This window comes from Podarcis pityusensis (assembly GCF_964106645.2).
Source record: "Podarcis pityusensis genome assembly, chromosome: 6".
NCBI classification, from domain to species: domain Eukaryota; kingdom Metazoa; phylum Chordata; class Lepidosauria; order Squamata; family Lacertidae; genus Podarcis; species Podarcis pityusensis.
In genome coordinates, this window is record NC_138030.1 from 91,883,956 (window position 1) to 91,897,400 (window position 13,445).

A 13,445-nucleotide genomic window follows, 5' to 3' on the forward strand; every position below is an offset into this window, starting at 1 on the left:
TACTGCAATGCGCTCTACGTGGGGCTACCTTTGAAGGTGACCCGGAAGCTACAACTAATCCAGACTGTGGCAGCTAGACTGGTGACTGGGAGCGGCCGCCGAGACCACATAACACCGGTCTTGAAAGACCTACATTGGCTCCCAGTACATTTCCGAGCACAATTCAAAGTGTTGGTGCTGACCTTTAAAGCCCTAAACAGCCTCGGCCCAGTATACCTGAAGGAGCGTCTCCACCCCCATTGTTCTGCCCGGACACTGAGGTCCAGCACCGAGGGTCTTCTGGCGGTTCCCTCATTGTGAGAAGCAAAGCTACAGGGAACCAGGCAGAGGGCCTTCTCGGTAGTGGCGCCCGCCCTGTGGAACGCCCTCCCATCAGATAAACAACTACCTGACATTCAGAAGACATCTGAAGGCAGCCCTGTTCAGGGAAGTTTTTAATGTGTGACATCTTAGTGTATTTTTGGTCTTTGTGGAAGCCGCCCAGAGTGGCTGGGGAAACCCAGCCAGATGAGCGGCGTACAAATAAATTATTATTATTAATTATTATTATTATTATTACTATAGAGCGAGATGAGTGCTGCAACCCCAGAGTCCTCCGCGACTGGATCTAAGGCTTAGGGGTACCTTTACCTTTACCTAATCCACCCGCACTTATGTTTCAGTCAAATACCGCCACCTAATGGCACCTTGCAGAAAACTATATGTATACTTGAGAGATAATGATACATGTGGCCAATGAGCAACCAGTGCAGATGTTTTAACAGGGGTGTCCTAGGCTGTTGGCTACCTAGCTGCTTCATTCTTTGCTCTTCTGCAGGCTTTGTTGCTCTAAATGTAGTGGTAGTAGGTTCAGTTTTTGCTCAAATAGTGGAAAAGAATGCAACAGCAGTGCAAGGAGATTGGGGCAAGAATGCCCTAGTTCAGATGTTTTCATTTATGGCAACAGATGGCAAGCCAATACATCAGGGCAGGGTTTCCCCCCACTAAACCCCCTTTGTTTCTGCCACTCTGTGTGGAGCCCAAATGCTTTGGGAAGACAAATTTGTAGTGGTAGTATGAGATCATTTGGCCTGGGGTGGAGGCAAGCTTTGTGAAAGAGCTCCACTGCCCCCTCCTTGAGATATGTAGGGTTGCCATCTACTTGTTCTTTTCTTTCCCTTTTTTTACTGCAATGATTCCTCTTGCTACCAACCTATCATGCAATTGCAGAGCAATGTGGAAAGCTTCTTATGCTTAATTCCTACATGCTGTGTTACAGTTAAAGGAATAGGAACCAAAGCAAGGGGGTGGGGTTGTCAACCTGTGGGTCTACCAAAGACTCTGTGCTGGCTAGGTACAAAACAAGCCTGGAAAATTGTGTTTTGGTTTAAAGAGACACAATCTGTGCAGGCATACACTGTATATGCAAAATGGCTTGTGCTTGGCCTGTCATGATGTTCACCAATCTGAACTTATTCTATGGTTTATTTCTGTAGACTGTGGCATCATTAAAATTGGCATAACTTTCAGTATTGTTGTGGCTTTAAAATTCAGTTCTCTTCTACTGAGTATTATGCAAGATTTTCCTCATCCTGATGCCACCCATTTTTGGCTGAAGCAGGGTTCACTCTGCAGCTTGTTTCCTATACGTGGGTTGTATACGCGGGACGTGGGTGGCACTGTGGGTTAAACCACAGAGCCTAGGACTTGCCGATCAGAAGGTCAGCAGTTCAAATCCCTGCGACGGGGTGAGCTCCCGTTGCTCGGTCTCAGCTCCTGCCAACCTAGCAGTTCGAAAGCATGTCAAAGTGCAAGTAGATAAATAGGTACCACTCCGGAGGGAAGGTAAACGGCGTTTCCGTGCGCTGCTCTGGTTCGCCAGAAGCGTCTTAGTCATGCTGGCCACATGACCCGGAAGCTGTACGCAGGCTCCCTCGGCCAATAAAGCAAGATGAGCGCCGCAACCCCAGAGTCGGTCACGACTGGACCTAACGGTCAGGGGTCCCTTTACCTTTATACTTCCTGAAGGAAGGTGATGTGGAGTTTCATGGTGTTTACAAAGTTGGCATAACTTGATATGTAATGTATTCCCCAATGAACTCTCTTGACCCTGGTGCTAGTCTTTATCTTACATGTGACCTGGAAGGCATGCATGACATTCCTGACTTCATAAGACCTAAAGCACAGGGCTTTTGTGTTACCAGCAAACTTTAATTATCACCTCCTGTAGAAAGAATGGCTTCCATGTATGCAATAGCATATTCCACGGAAGACAAGATTCAGAAGACATACAAGATAACCAGTTAAGTCATTTCCCACATATAGTGTGTGTGGAGCCTGTATTTACTATTTAAAACACTTCATCCAGTAGATTCCAGGGTGGTTTACAATAAGCATATATCTTAATCGAAAATAGAAATAAAAGCAGCTTGCACAACTTAGTGCCCTTGTCCCCATGTTACAGACTAGCAATGGGTCTGCTGTTTTCTACCATTAAAACTGCCCTCTTTGGCTGCCCCGTGTGACAAGGTGCTTGCCATATCCTGGTTCCAAAATGGGGTTGCCATATTCTAATTCCACAAAAAATCTCATGAGGCTGGCTGCCATTCTATGAACACTTCCCTTGGCACAAGCTGTATTAAACGCTGTGGGAGAGTTTCCTGCGTCAGCTTGCCTTGAATCATTACCGTTATCTCCCAACTGTATAGTTTTCTGCAAGGTGCCTTTAGGTGGCACTGTTCGACTGAAACATAAGCACTGCTGGATTAGCTAACTAGCCCAGGTGTGCTGAACCATTGTCCTTCCAGATGTTGCTGAACAACCTCCCATCCTCAAAGCTCCCAACCTCCCATCAGCTCTACCAAGCATAGCCAATGTCCAAGGATGCTGGGAGTTGTGCTTTGGCAACATCTGGAGGACTAAAGGTTCCCCCTGCGTGATTTAATCCCCCATTCTGTTTCCAAAGGGGGCAGCGACGTATCCTGTTCCCATCTCCTCCTCCGACTTCGCCTCCTCTTTCGCCTACATGCCCTGACGAAGGCAGAGGAGGAGCCAAGCCATATAGCGCTCCCCTCCGCTTGCGGAGCTGCAAAAGACGCAAGGAGGAGAGAGACACGGAGATTCAGGTGGGCGCTCCGGGGACGGTGGTGATGGGACTCGGACTGGGGCGAAGGGCTAGGGGCGGCGAAGGGCCGGGAGAGGGGGCGCAGGTACCCCTCCTGAAGCACCCGGTCGCCGTCGAGAGGGAGCGATGGCGTGCGGGGAGAGGAGAAGGCGCGAAGGAAGCCTGCTGGTCCCCTTTTCCTCCTCTCCTTTCCGTGCGTAAAGGCTGAGCCCACCGGGTTCCAAGCTGGGAAGTGGGAGCCATAGTTTTCTAACTTGGATGAAATGGAAAACTTTGGTTATTTGATTTCTGGTTTAATTACAGCTTGGGGAAAGGGCTGTGTAGTTGGGCAAAAGGTTTGTTAAGGATCATCAGAACTGGCAGCAAAAAAGTGCTGTGTATGTGTGATTTATCCCACCAAACTGAGATGTCACCTTAAACACAAGGGCTGCAAGTGGCGAAATCTTATCCTTATGGAAGATTTTAAAGGAACAAAGATCGGGTCAGATAACATTTCCTGCAATTTTAACTTCCATTAATAATCAACCAAAACAAATCTTTTGAAAGATACAAGTTTAAGGCAGCTTTTTAACCATACATCCTGAGATGTATACAAGTCCCATCATTCCTACCTAGGAAGACCTGTGGTCAAAGATGATGGGAATTGTAGTTCGACAACATCTGGGGACTCAACCAAGATTGAGAGAGGCTGGTTCAGAAAGTGAAGGGAACAGTTTGTGGTTTTGAACAAACCCTATCCTCTACTTTCACAACTTTCATCAGTCTGAAGTTGTGTATTTAGAAATGTTTTCTGGCAGCCAGGAGGCCTAGGGACTTATTTTGTAAAAGAAAGTTTGAGAGAGCACTGAGGTTCTTAGAATGATTATAATTATACATCATATAATAAAGAATGATAAGTGCATGGTCATAAAAAGCTGAGGTACTTCATAAGAGTAAGTTTTCTCCTCTACAGTGCGTTATCCTGACAATGAGGCATCTAATCATAGCCTGCATTTTTATCAAGGCTTATAGTTTGATTAGGGTCTGTATTTTAAAATGAGCTTAAAGATTTTCAAATGTTTTATGCCAGGCAGAAGACCAGCTGCCTAAGTACTTTGGCAAGATGTTTATCCTCCTGGACAAGGGGGCCCCCTGATTTATAGCAGAAAACAATTCTCAAAGTCGTAAAAAGGGAATTACAAGTTGAGAGCAAGGTTACACTGACCCTACATAATTAAGAGTTGGTAAATAGTGCCTCCCATTAAATTTGAGACATATCTTCCTAAGGTTAAAGGCCAAGAGCAAATGGAAAAGAAAGCAACTGGCTGGAGAAGTGTAAACAGAAGAAGAGGCTTTTTTCCTATTTTATTTTGAGGCTGTAAACTATTCCTTTCACTTTGAGAAGGTTTATTCTTCTAAAAAGCTATCTATGATAATGTATGAAATATACTGGCTTAAATGTAATTATGCAAAGGATCTAGAAAGAAAGAAATGTTAAATTCTTATTTCATAGAGTCATATTGCTGTAGGAGACCAGAGGGGCAAACGAGCCCAGCCCCCTGCCAGACAGGAGACGCCATCGAGCACTCCTGACATATGGTTGTCAGGCCTTTGTTTAAAGACCTTCAAAAAGGAGATCTTTCATTGATGATGCATGAGAATGTGAACCCAAGATCTCTGACATCTGTTTAAGATAAAAATTTAAAACTATTAACCATCTGTTTTGGAGGGCAATAGGGCAAGGAGGGCAAGAGGTGAGCTGATAATTAAGGTTCCTTGTTGAGACAAATGTAAGATATATGACTGCTTATTTGTCATTTATAGATAGAAGAATATATAGCTTTTTGTATCCCATAAAAGGCAATAGGAAATGGGTGTATCTTTTAGGATTGGTTATAGCAATCAGCCAATAGGAAATTCAACCAGGCTGATTGGACAGAGGCAGCCAAAGGAGGAGCAAGGGGGCTGGGCTGAGGGAATATAAGTGCTGGCCATAATGGCAGGAGACCAGGCCAGAGCTTGGTAACCATATACCACTGTGCCTCTCATTTATTTGTCTGACAAATAAATTATTATTTTAATTTCTCTATTGCTGCGTTGAATATTTCATTCCAGCTAAGCGTTAACCACAAGCAGGGTGCTACAACACCATGGCGGGTGAAGAAAATATCTCCGTAAGGAATCGCCGATCAACTTATGAGACTGCAGAAGAGAAAGAAGACGTGTCAAAGAGGCATGAAGCAGACTGGTCTTTCCCACAATCAAGCAATGGTGAGATTTCTTCATCAGTAACTGCAGAGATCTTATCTGATTTAGCAGATGAAATGATAAGCAGTGAAATGATTTTAAATCTGCATGTGAACAAAAGATCTGAAGTAAATATGAATCCAATTGTTTCCAGTGTTCACCATGTTCAGTGGGTTTACTCTGAATCAAACTTTGTTGACTACAACCCAGTGCATGTATCTTGGTGGTGTAGTTCAGTGTGGTACTCAGCCAGTTCTGAGCGTGTTTGCCTTTTGCTAATAACTTGACCTTAGCACTGTATTTGTTCCCTGACTAGTTTTCTTTTAGCTGTGTGCCAAATTTGTGAAGCCAGCGGAGGGGATTCTTCTAGAGAACTAGTATGACCTGACTAGGAAACGTATCTATACCTAAATTATCCGTGTTGTAGTTTTTGTTTCAACAGCTACCAGATATTTGCCTCAAAATATGAATACTGGCATTCATTGCTAAGCTTGTTTACTCAGATTCAAGCTGGGTGGGAAACTGCCTTCTACTGAGTTGGACCAGCAGTTCATCTGACCCAGTACTGCTTACTCTTGACAGGCAGTTGCTCTTCAGACCACGTTATTGTGGTCGGGTGGGATTCCACCAAGTCTTTGTGCGTGCAGAATGAGGTCCACTCGCCCAACCACCCTTTCCCTGCCCGCGGGTTGCCAATCCCTGGTGTAGATGCAATTATGAGATTTCTTTATCAGTAACTGCAGAAATCCTATCTGAATAAATATAAGAATTTATCAGTGGATTTATTTTGAATCTGCAAATGAACAAAAGTTCTGAAGTACAGTAAATACGAATTCTTCCTCAGGTCTTAAATAATGGATTGTTTCCAGTGTTCACCATGTCCAATGGGTCTACTATGAGTAAAACTTTGTTACAACCCAATACATGTATTTTGGCTTTCCAATCTTTTTGGACCTGTTGGCACATCTGTAAAGTGGATTGATTGTTGTGTTGCTACACACACCCTACGCCAAATCACATCTTGTAAACTATCTTTGTCTTGTATGACAAAGCACATCTTGCAAACTATTTTATCATTTATGATAGGAAAAAATGCTGCTTTCAAGCCAGGTTTTGGTGTGTGGGTTGTGTTTCAAGCTGCTCTTGTTCTCTATCCTCACAGCACTCAACATTGTAAGCTCAGTCCTGTTTGAAAGCTCTGAATCTGTCTTCAGGGAGCAGGACCTTTGGGAGGCTGAGCGATGGCCCTAATTGTGGTCTGTCAATTTGAAAATAAAACACATTTAAAAGGGGTATAGGGTGTTGATTCTCATCCCAGGCTTCCCCAGCTGACTCCTCTGCATCTCCTTACTTCATTCTCTGGACTGCTTTTGCTCCTATAAATTTCTGTGCTGCATGTGAAGCCTGCGCAGTGTCCTACTTCTGGTGGGCTATGTGTACAGATGTGCATTGTTGCACTATGACAGCCTTCACTAACCTTGTGCCTTCCAGGTGCTTGGATGGGGGGTTGTGGTCCAAACTTGTCATGCCACCAGGTTGGTGAAGGCTGTAGCATCATAAGGAAATGTTGCCAGCGATGGGATGCTGAAACCACAGGAGGAAGAAACATGTGCCTACTCCACAATTTAACCAGTGCCCTATATACATCTCACACAGTTCATTCCCATCTTCAATCACAGATATGATTTCTTACATTTTTTATCATCTCCCCAGCATCATGTTCCACCAACTTTGTGTCAGAGACTGGTCAGAGGAGGGTGTTGGAGACCGCCTCCCTAGCTTGACCCTTCCGGGGAGGAGGAAGAGGAAGACGGTATAGATTTACAACAGGGGTTTGGTCACAGCTCAGAGGCAGATGAGGGGGAAAGCTGGGAAATCATGGCAGAGACCGAACAACACTCAGCTGACAGGTTGTTATTAGAAAGCATCCCAGACCTTCCATCTCCCAGAAGCCGGTGAGCCTTAAAAGTAGGAGAGCAAAGAGCTCAAAGACAGAGGGCACATAGCAGCACCTGTAGGAGAGACAATGAGAATGGCGAATGAGGAAGTGGGAGAGACGATGGGTGGGGTGGAGATTCACTCGGGACAGTGCCATTATCCAAGAGGCTGGGCGCTATAGCCTCTCTCTGTAAATACTGAATAAAAAGCGGACAGTAAGAAACATTCCCTTGTCTTTATATGTTCCTGGGCAAGCAGCCGGAAGTCGCTGGCAGCAGCTTGACACCTTGCTCAGAAAATTGATATCATTCCTCATAGACTTTTCTCTTAAGTACTCCTTTGTATCATTACTACTTCGTTCACAAATTCCTTGACTTGATGTCCTAAACAAAATAGACTTGAAAGACTCCACGTTAGGTCTTGAAAGGCAGTGTAAAGGGGAGCGGGGAATACCCATCAATGCAAATTCCAAAATAATTGTTTATGGAATCCCATTTTGGGACATATTGAGTTTGTCATGCGTAATGAACCCTCTTATCTCCATGTATCTTATCTCCAGTTATAAAGATCGTTAGGAGAGGTGCTTCTTGAGGTTCCACAGCGCATTGTGTAGTAACAGTGGGACACATATAGTCCTTTCCCTTTGGTGCCAACTTAAAATTGTTTCCCCTGGCATTTACATGATGTAAATTCTGGAATTGCCCACATTTTAAGAGGTTTTTCATATCTCCTCTCAGTCTCCTCTTCTCCAGGCTAAACATACCCAGCTCCCTCAACCGTTCCTCATAAGGCTTGGTTTCCAGACCCTTAATCATCTTGGTTGCCCTCCTCTGTACGCTTGGATAAACTCAGGATTAAATTGATAAAAAGCAACCAGTGCATTCCATCAGGATTTCTTGTTGGTTATGAAGTTTAAAAAACTTTAGCAATGTTATTAACTCAGGTCACATGGCCACTCTTCTCTTGAGTTAAAAAAAGCCTTTGAGCCTTTGATGTGAATATACCCGTTTAAGTGTTCACACAAGCAACAAGCACCCTCAAGCTTCCCTCCATGGGTGGGGAAGCAATTAATCACCTCCTCCCACCCCCATGTTGCTGTTGCAATCTGTTTAACAGCTCCCTGCCTGGTTTTCCTAAAATTCCTCCCCACAAGAGTCTGGAAGGTTGTCATGCACTTCTGCCTCCTTCTCTGCCTTCTCCTCAGTTGGTAACGTACAAGACTCTTAATCTCAGGGTTGTGGGTTTGAGCCCCACGCTGAGCAAAAGATTCCTGCCTGCATTGTAGGAGGCTGGACTAGATGACCCTTGTGGTCCCTTCCAACTCTGCAATTCTATGATTCCCCTGTAATTTTAGTACTGTATAGCAACAATAGGCTACACTGCAGGGCGGTAGTAGCCCATGCTTCCTCAGGCACAGTACTCCCTCTGCAACATGGATATTGCTTGTGTGATAAAGTTCTTTCCAGCACTTGCCAGTTACAGCTCTGACTTCACTCATTGGCTAAAATCACTAAAATGTAGGAGCAGGCTCAAATCTCCCAAAACAATTTCTTTGAATGGTGTCTGTGTGCTTTGCTTTAAAGCTTTCATTCTACAAGGGCTAAACGGCTTGCACAGTGGGTTGTGTGTGTGTGTGTGTGCTGATGTCTCTGCATGATACCTTCCAACTGGGCAATTAGCTGTTGGAGAGGAGAAGCCCTTGCTGGCAGTGACTGCCCAAAGGTTCTTGCCAAGGTACGTGACTTTTTAGAGCCTTCTGTCACAGAAGGATGACGTGTAGTTGCTCCCATCTTGTTTGTATGGATTAAAATCACTGCAGAGGGCTCCGAGGGTGAGAGGCGTAGCTGGCAGGGATGCAGAACCACTTGTCCTCATATTGTTGGACTCCCAACTCCCAGGATGGCTAGTGGTCAGGGAGCTGGATACCATCTTAACAGAGATGCCTAAGAAAGATAAAATCATCCTCCTGGGTGATTTTAATGCAAGAGTTGAGAGAGATTTTGATCTGTGGCCCGGAAATATTGGGAAAGAAGGAATTGGCAACAGCAACCAGAACGGAATCCTACTTTTAACTCTTAAGACCGTATTCATGGAAGACGCCTCTCAAAAGTAGGTGATGATACAAAAAGATATAAGATGCATCTAGGTACAGTGGTACCTCTGGTTACGAACTTCATTTGTTCCAGAGGACCGTTCTTAACTTGAAACCGTTCTTAACCTGAGGTACCACTTTAACTAATGGGGCCTCCTGCTGCTGCTGCTGCACCGCTGCCGTGCGATTTCTGTTCTCATCCTGGGGCAAAGTTCTTAGCCCGAGGTACTACTTCCGGGTTAGCAGAGTCTGTAACCCGAAGTGTTTGTAACCCGAGGTACCACTGTATTCCATGCCTACAGCAAGGAGAAAATGCACTTGCATCTTCGTTCCAGGTGAGTGTCCCTGCTGCAGCCCTCTTGAGCTTGGAGATAAAGAGGGATATGTAGAAATGATCTTTCATAGGCGTATGGTGCTTGGAGTGTCTTGTATGCACAGTGGAACATAAATAAGCAGCCTCTTTCCCCCTGCCTCTTGGAACTATGCTCATCAGAAACTGTTGAAGAGGGAGGCATCATGTGCGCACATTTCTGACACTTCTTCCCTGTTACAAGTGTGTTAACAGTGGCTACCCATCCTGTTTGCACATGTCTGCAGAGCTTGTTGCAACAATTAATTAATATTTGTTAATAATAATTAAGACCTACCTTTGGCAATGTATGTGATGTAGCAATAAATGATGTTCAAAGATGTTTGTCACAGTGCTAATGATACAGTACGTTTTGTGGAGGACTTGGAACTAATTGCTGAGGCCACTGCATTTCTGACTGTTGTGAAAGACGACCTTCAATACCCAGAGAATAGTTTGAATTTGATATCCCGCTTTATCACTACCCTAAAGAGTCTCAAAGCGGCTAACACTCTCCTTTCCCTTCCTCCCCCACAACAAACACTCTGTGAGGTGAGTGGGGCTGAGAGACTTCAGAGAAGTGTGACTAGCCCAAGGTCACCCAGCAGCTGCATGTGGAGGAGCGGGGAATTGAAATTATAGAATAATTTTTATTAAGAATTTCAGCATAACAATTTATCAAAGACATATCATCCTAATTTCCCCCCTAATTTCCCCTCCCCAGGAAAAACCCACCCTCCCACCCCCGCCCGGACTTCCCTCAGCTCCTCTCTCTGGTTTTTCAGCACATGTTATTCTCTGGATATTATAAAATTGTAAAGATCCTTAACCTATCTGTCTATATGTAACCAATAATAAATTTGTGTTTGTTTATTCAAAACCTGCCAAGGAGTCCAGTTCACTTTGTTGTTTCTTTAAGTACTTTGTAAAAGGTTCCCATTTTCCTTTAAAGTCACAGTTGTCCTTATCATGCAGTTTGTGCGTCAGTTTTGCCAGTTCCACATAGTCCATCAATTTCCCTTGCCACAGTTCTTTTGTCAGGATTTCTTCATTCTTCCATCCTTGTGTTATTAAGACTCTTGCCGCCATTGTCGCATACATGAATATGTTCTTCAATTTCCTTGGCAGGTCTTTTCCTACAATCCCTAACAAAAATGCTTCAGGCTTTTTTACAAATGTTAATTGGAACATTTTCTTCAATTCATTGTATATCATTTCCCAATTTTTAAAAAAATTTCGCTACACTCCTACCACATATGATAAAAAGTCCCTTGTTTTTTCTTACATTTCCAACATATATTTGAGCCAGTTTTGTACATTCTTGCTATCTGTACTGGTGTTATATACCATCTATACATCATTTTCATATACAGTGGTGTCTCGGGTTAAGTACCTAATTCGTACTGGAGGACTGTTCTTAACTTGAAACTGTTCTTAACCTGAAGCACCACTTTAGCTAATGGGGCCTCTTGCTGCTGCTGTGCCGCCGGAGCACGCTTTCTGTTCTCATCCTGAAGCAAAGTTCTTAACCTGATGTACTATTTCTGGGTTAGCAGAGTCTGTAACCTGAAGCGTATGTAACCTGAAGCGTATGTAACCCGAGGTACCACTGTAGCTTTCTTTCAGTAAAGAACAGTCTGTAAATTTTAAATCAATTTCCACAATCTTTCCCAATCTTCAAACATTATGTTATGGCCTATATCTTGTGCCCATTTAATCATGACTGATTTCACCTCCTCATCTTTTGTTTCCCATTCTAGCAGAATCCTATATGCGCCTTTCAGCAACTTTACTTTCCCTTCCACAACTTCCTTCTGAAATCTAGATGTTGTATAACTAAATCCTTTCTTGTTATCTTCTCTGTATATCTCATGTAGTTGCCAATAATGTAACCAACTCTGAAAATGATCTCTTAATTTCCATTTTCCTTCTTGATCCTTTAACAAGTCAGCATACGTAAGCCACTTTCCTTTCTTTCCAAGTGGTTTAAGCTGTAAAGCTTCATGTGGTGAAAGCCACCAAGGAGTCTTCTGTTCTAATAAATCTTTATATCTCTCCCATACTCTCATTAGTGATTTCCTAATTATGTGCTTATAAAAACTTTTATGTACTTTCCCTTTCCCATGCCATAGATATGCGTGCCAACCAAATCTATTGTCATGTCCTTCCAGTTCTAATGCTTCTTGCATTTCCAACTTCATCCAGTCCCTAATCCATACCAAACATGCAGCTTCATAATATAATTTAAAGTCTGGGAGGGCAAAGCCTGTAGAATAAGATTTGCCCATTAGGGGTCCAATGTGGCTTGCAAGGCCATTTCTGGATTCAGGAAGGGCTTTGCATGAAAACTCCCTGCTTTGTTTTAGCAAGGGATTCCAATGCAAACCCCTTCCTGATTTAGGAGATGGTTGGCATTGGAATCTTACTGAAAGGAAGGGCATTCAAACAACTCAGTGCTACCCTTTGAACCTCCAAAATCTGGAAGTTTTTGAAAGAAATGAGACAGTTTTCAAACAGCCCAGTATGAACATGTATGAACCTTTGGTTTGCAAAGCTCATCACTGTGGTTTGTGGTTCTGGAATCACTTTTTGAAAGCAAAGCTTCACCTGAAATGATAGCAATGACAGGTGGTGAGCGTTAGGTGTAATGAGCAGTAACCAAGCCCATCTTTTCATCTTAAGCGATCTGTATTTAATGAATCTTGTGATTCCATAACCAGGGATTTAACAACCGGTAAGTACAGTATGCTCCAGGGATGGTGTTTTTGATTTTTCAAAAGGGCATGCTATCAGAGGACTCAGTTAGACTGATAGAGAAAAAGCAATTTATATGTGTTGTATGTGCAATGTAACATTTTGCCACCAGATGACGACGTGGAGTCCTGTTTTTCTCTACCTGTTTTAAATTTACAATGCTTTAAACTAAAATGCTTCTTTGATGTGTCTACATCCAGACAGAGTTTAGTGATCTAGTGTATTTTTGTTGTTTACTTGATATTTACTGTTTGATGATTGGGGTCCCACACTTGGAGGAGAAAACAGTTTATTGTGGGGTGCAAGAAGCTCAGACCACACCCAAACATGTGAAAGGAATCAGTTATAGCTTCACAGAACACAGAAAGATTCAATACCTCCAATTATAGCATACTAGTATACGTGACCTTTATATCATAAGGCACCAATCATGCCAACTCCTGAGGGATGCACATTGTGATCAGCATGCTCTTGCGTGATCAACTTGTAGGCACCTGCACTTTGATACTCCTTATTTTGTCATACATTGCTTAAGCAAGCATTGCCCAAGTTGTCATCCTAGTTTCCAGTAATATAGCAAGCCCAATAGTTCACATAGCAAGTTCTTCACTTATCAAGCTGGTGGTTTAAGCAGAACCTCAGGCATTCCTGGCACATTCCTACACGCTTACTTAGAGCTCAGCAAAACCAAGCTAAAGGGGATTTCATCAATAAAAAGGATTTTTACTTTTCATTGATTAATATGAATGTTCCCTTCCCCTAGTTTGGCTGGAATTTTGTTCAAGATATGCCCAAATACAATTGCTGAATGATTGTTTAATGAGAGGAATGTCAAGAAGAACCATCTAACTGCAATTCTGCAGAAACAAATTTGTTTTTGTTTTCAGAAAAACTTATTTCTATGCATTGTACACTCGTTTTGTCACAGTTGAATGTCTTGTGTGCACCGTCTCTGCCGTCTTGCTCTCACTTGGCTAGTGAAC

The 13,445-nt window shown here is 43.3% G+C and overlaps 1 protein-coding gene across 4 annotated transcripts in view; it reads left to right on the top strand.

The window, feature by feature from the left end:
- LOC308480537 (sterol O-acyltransferase 1-like) overlaps positions 1-13,445 on the top strand; it is a 308,289-nt gene that overhangs the window by 254,878 nt on the left and 39,966 nt on the right. For 2 of the 4 annotated variants that reach the window (XR_013988121.1, XM_081012200.1), the window contains exons 1-2: positions 3,185-3,296; positions 5,216-5,353. Coding sequence is in view for 3 of the 4 variants with exons in the window: in XM_081012200.1 (XP_080868326.1) it covers positions 3,230-3,296; positions 5,216-5,353 (205 nt within the window). In the remaining variant the exon portion in view is untranslated. Of the gene's footprint in view, positions 1-2,792; positions 3,105-3,184; positions 3,297-5,215; positions 5,354-13,445 lie in introns of those variants that run through there. The other 2 variants (XM_081012201.1, XM_081012202.1) reach the window with 2 other exon arrangements.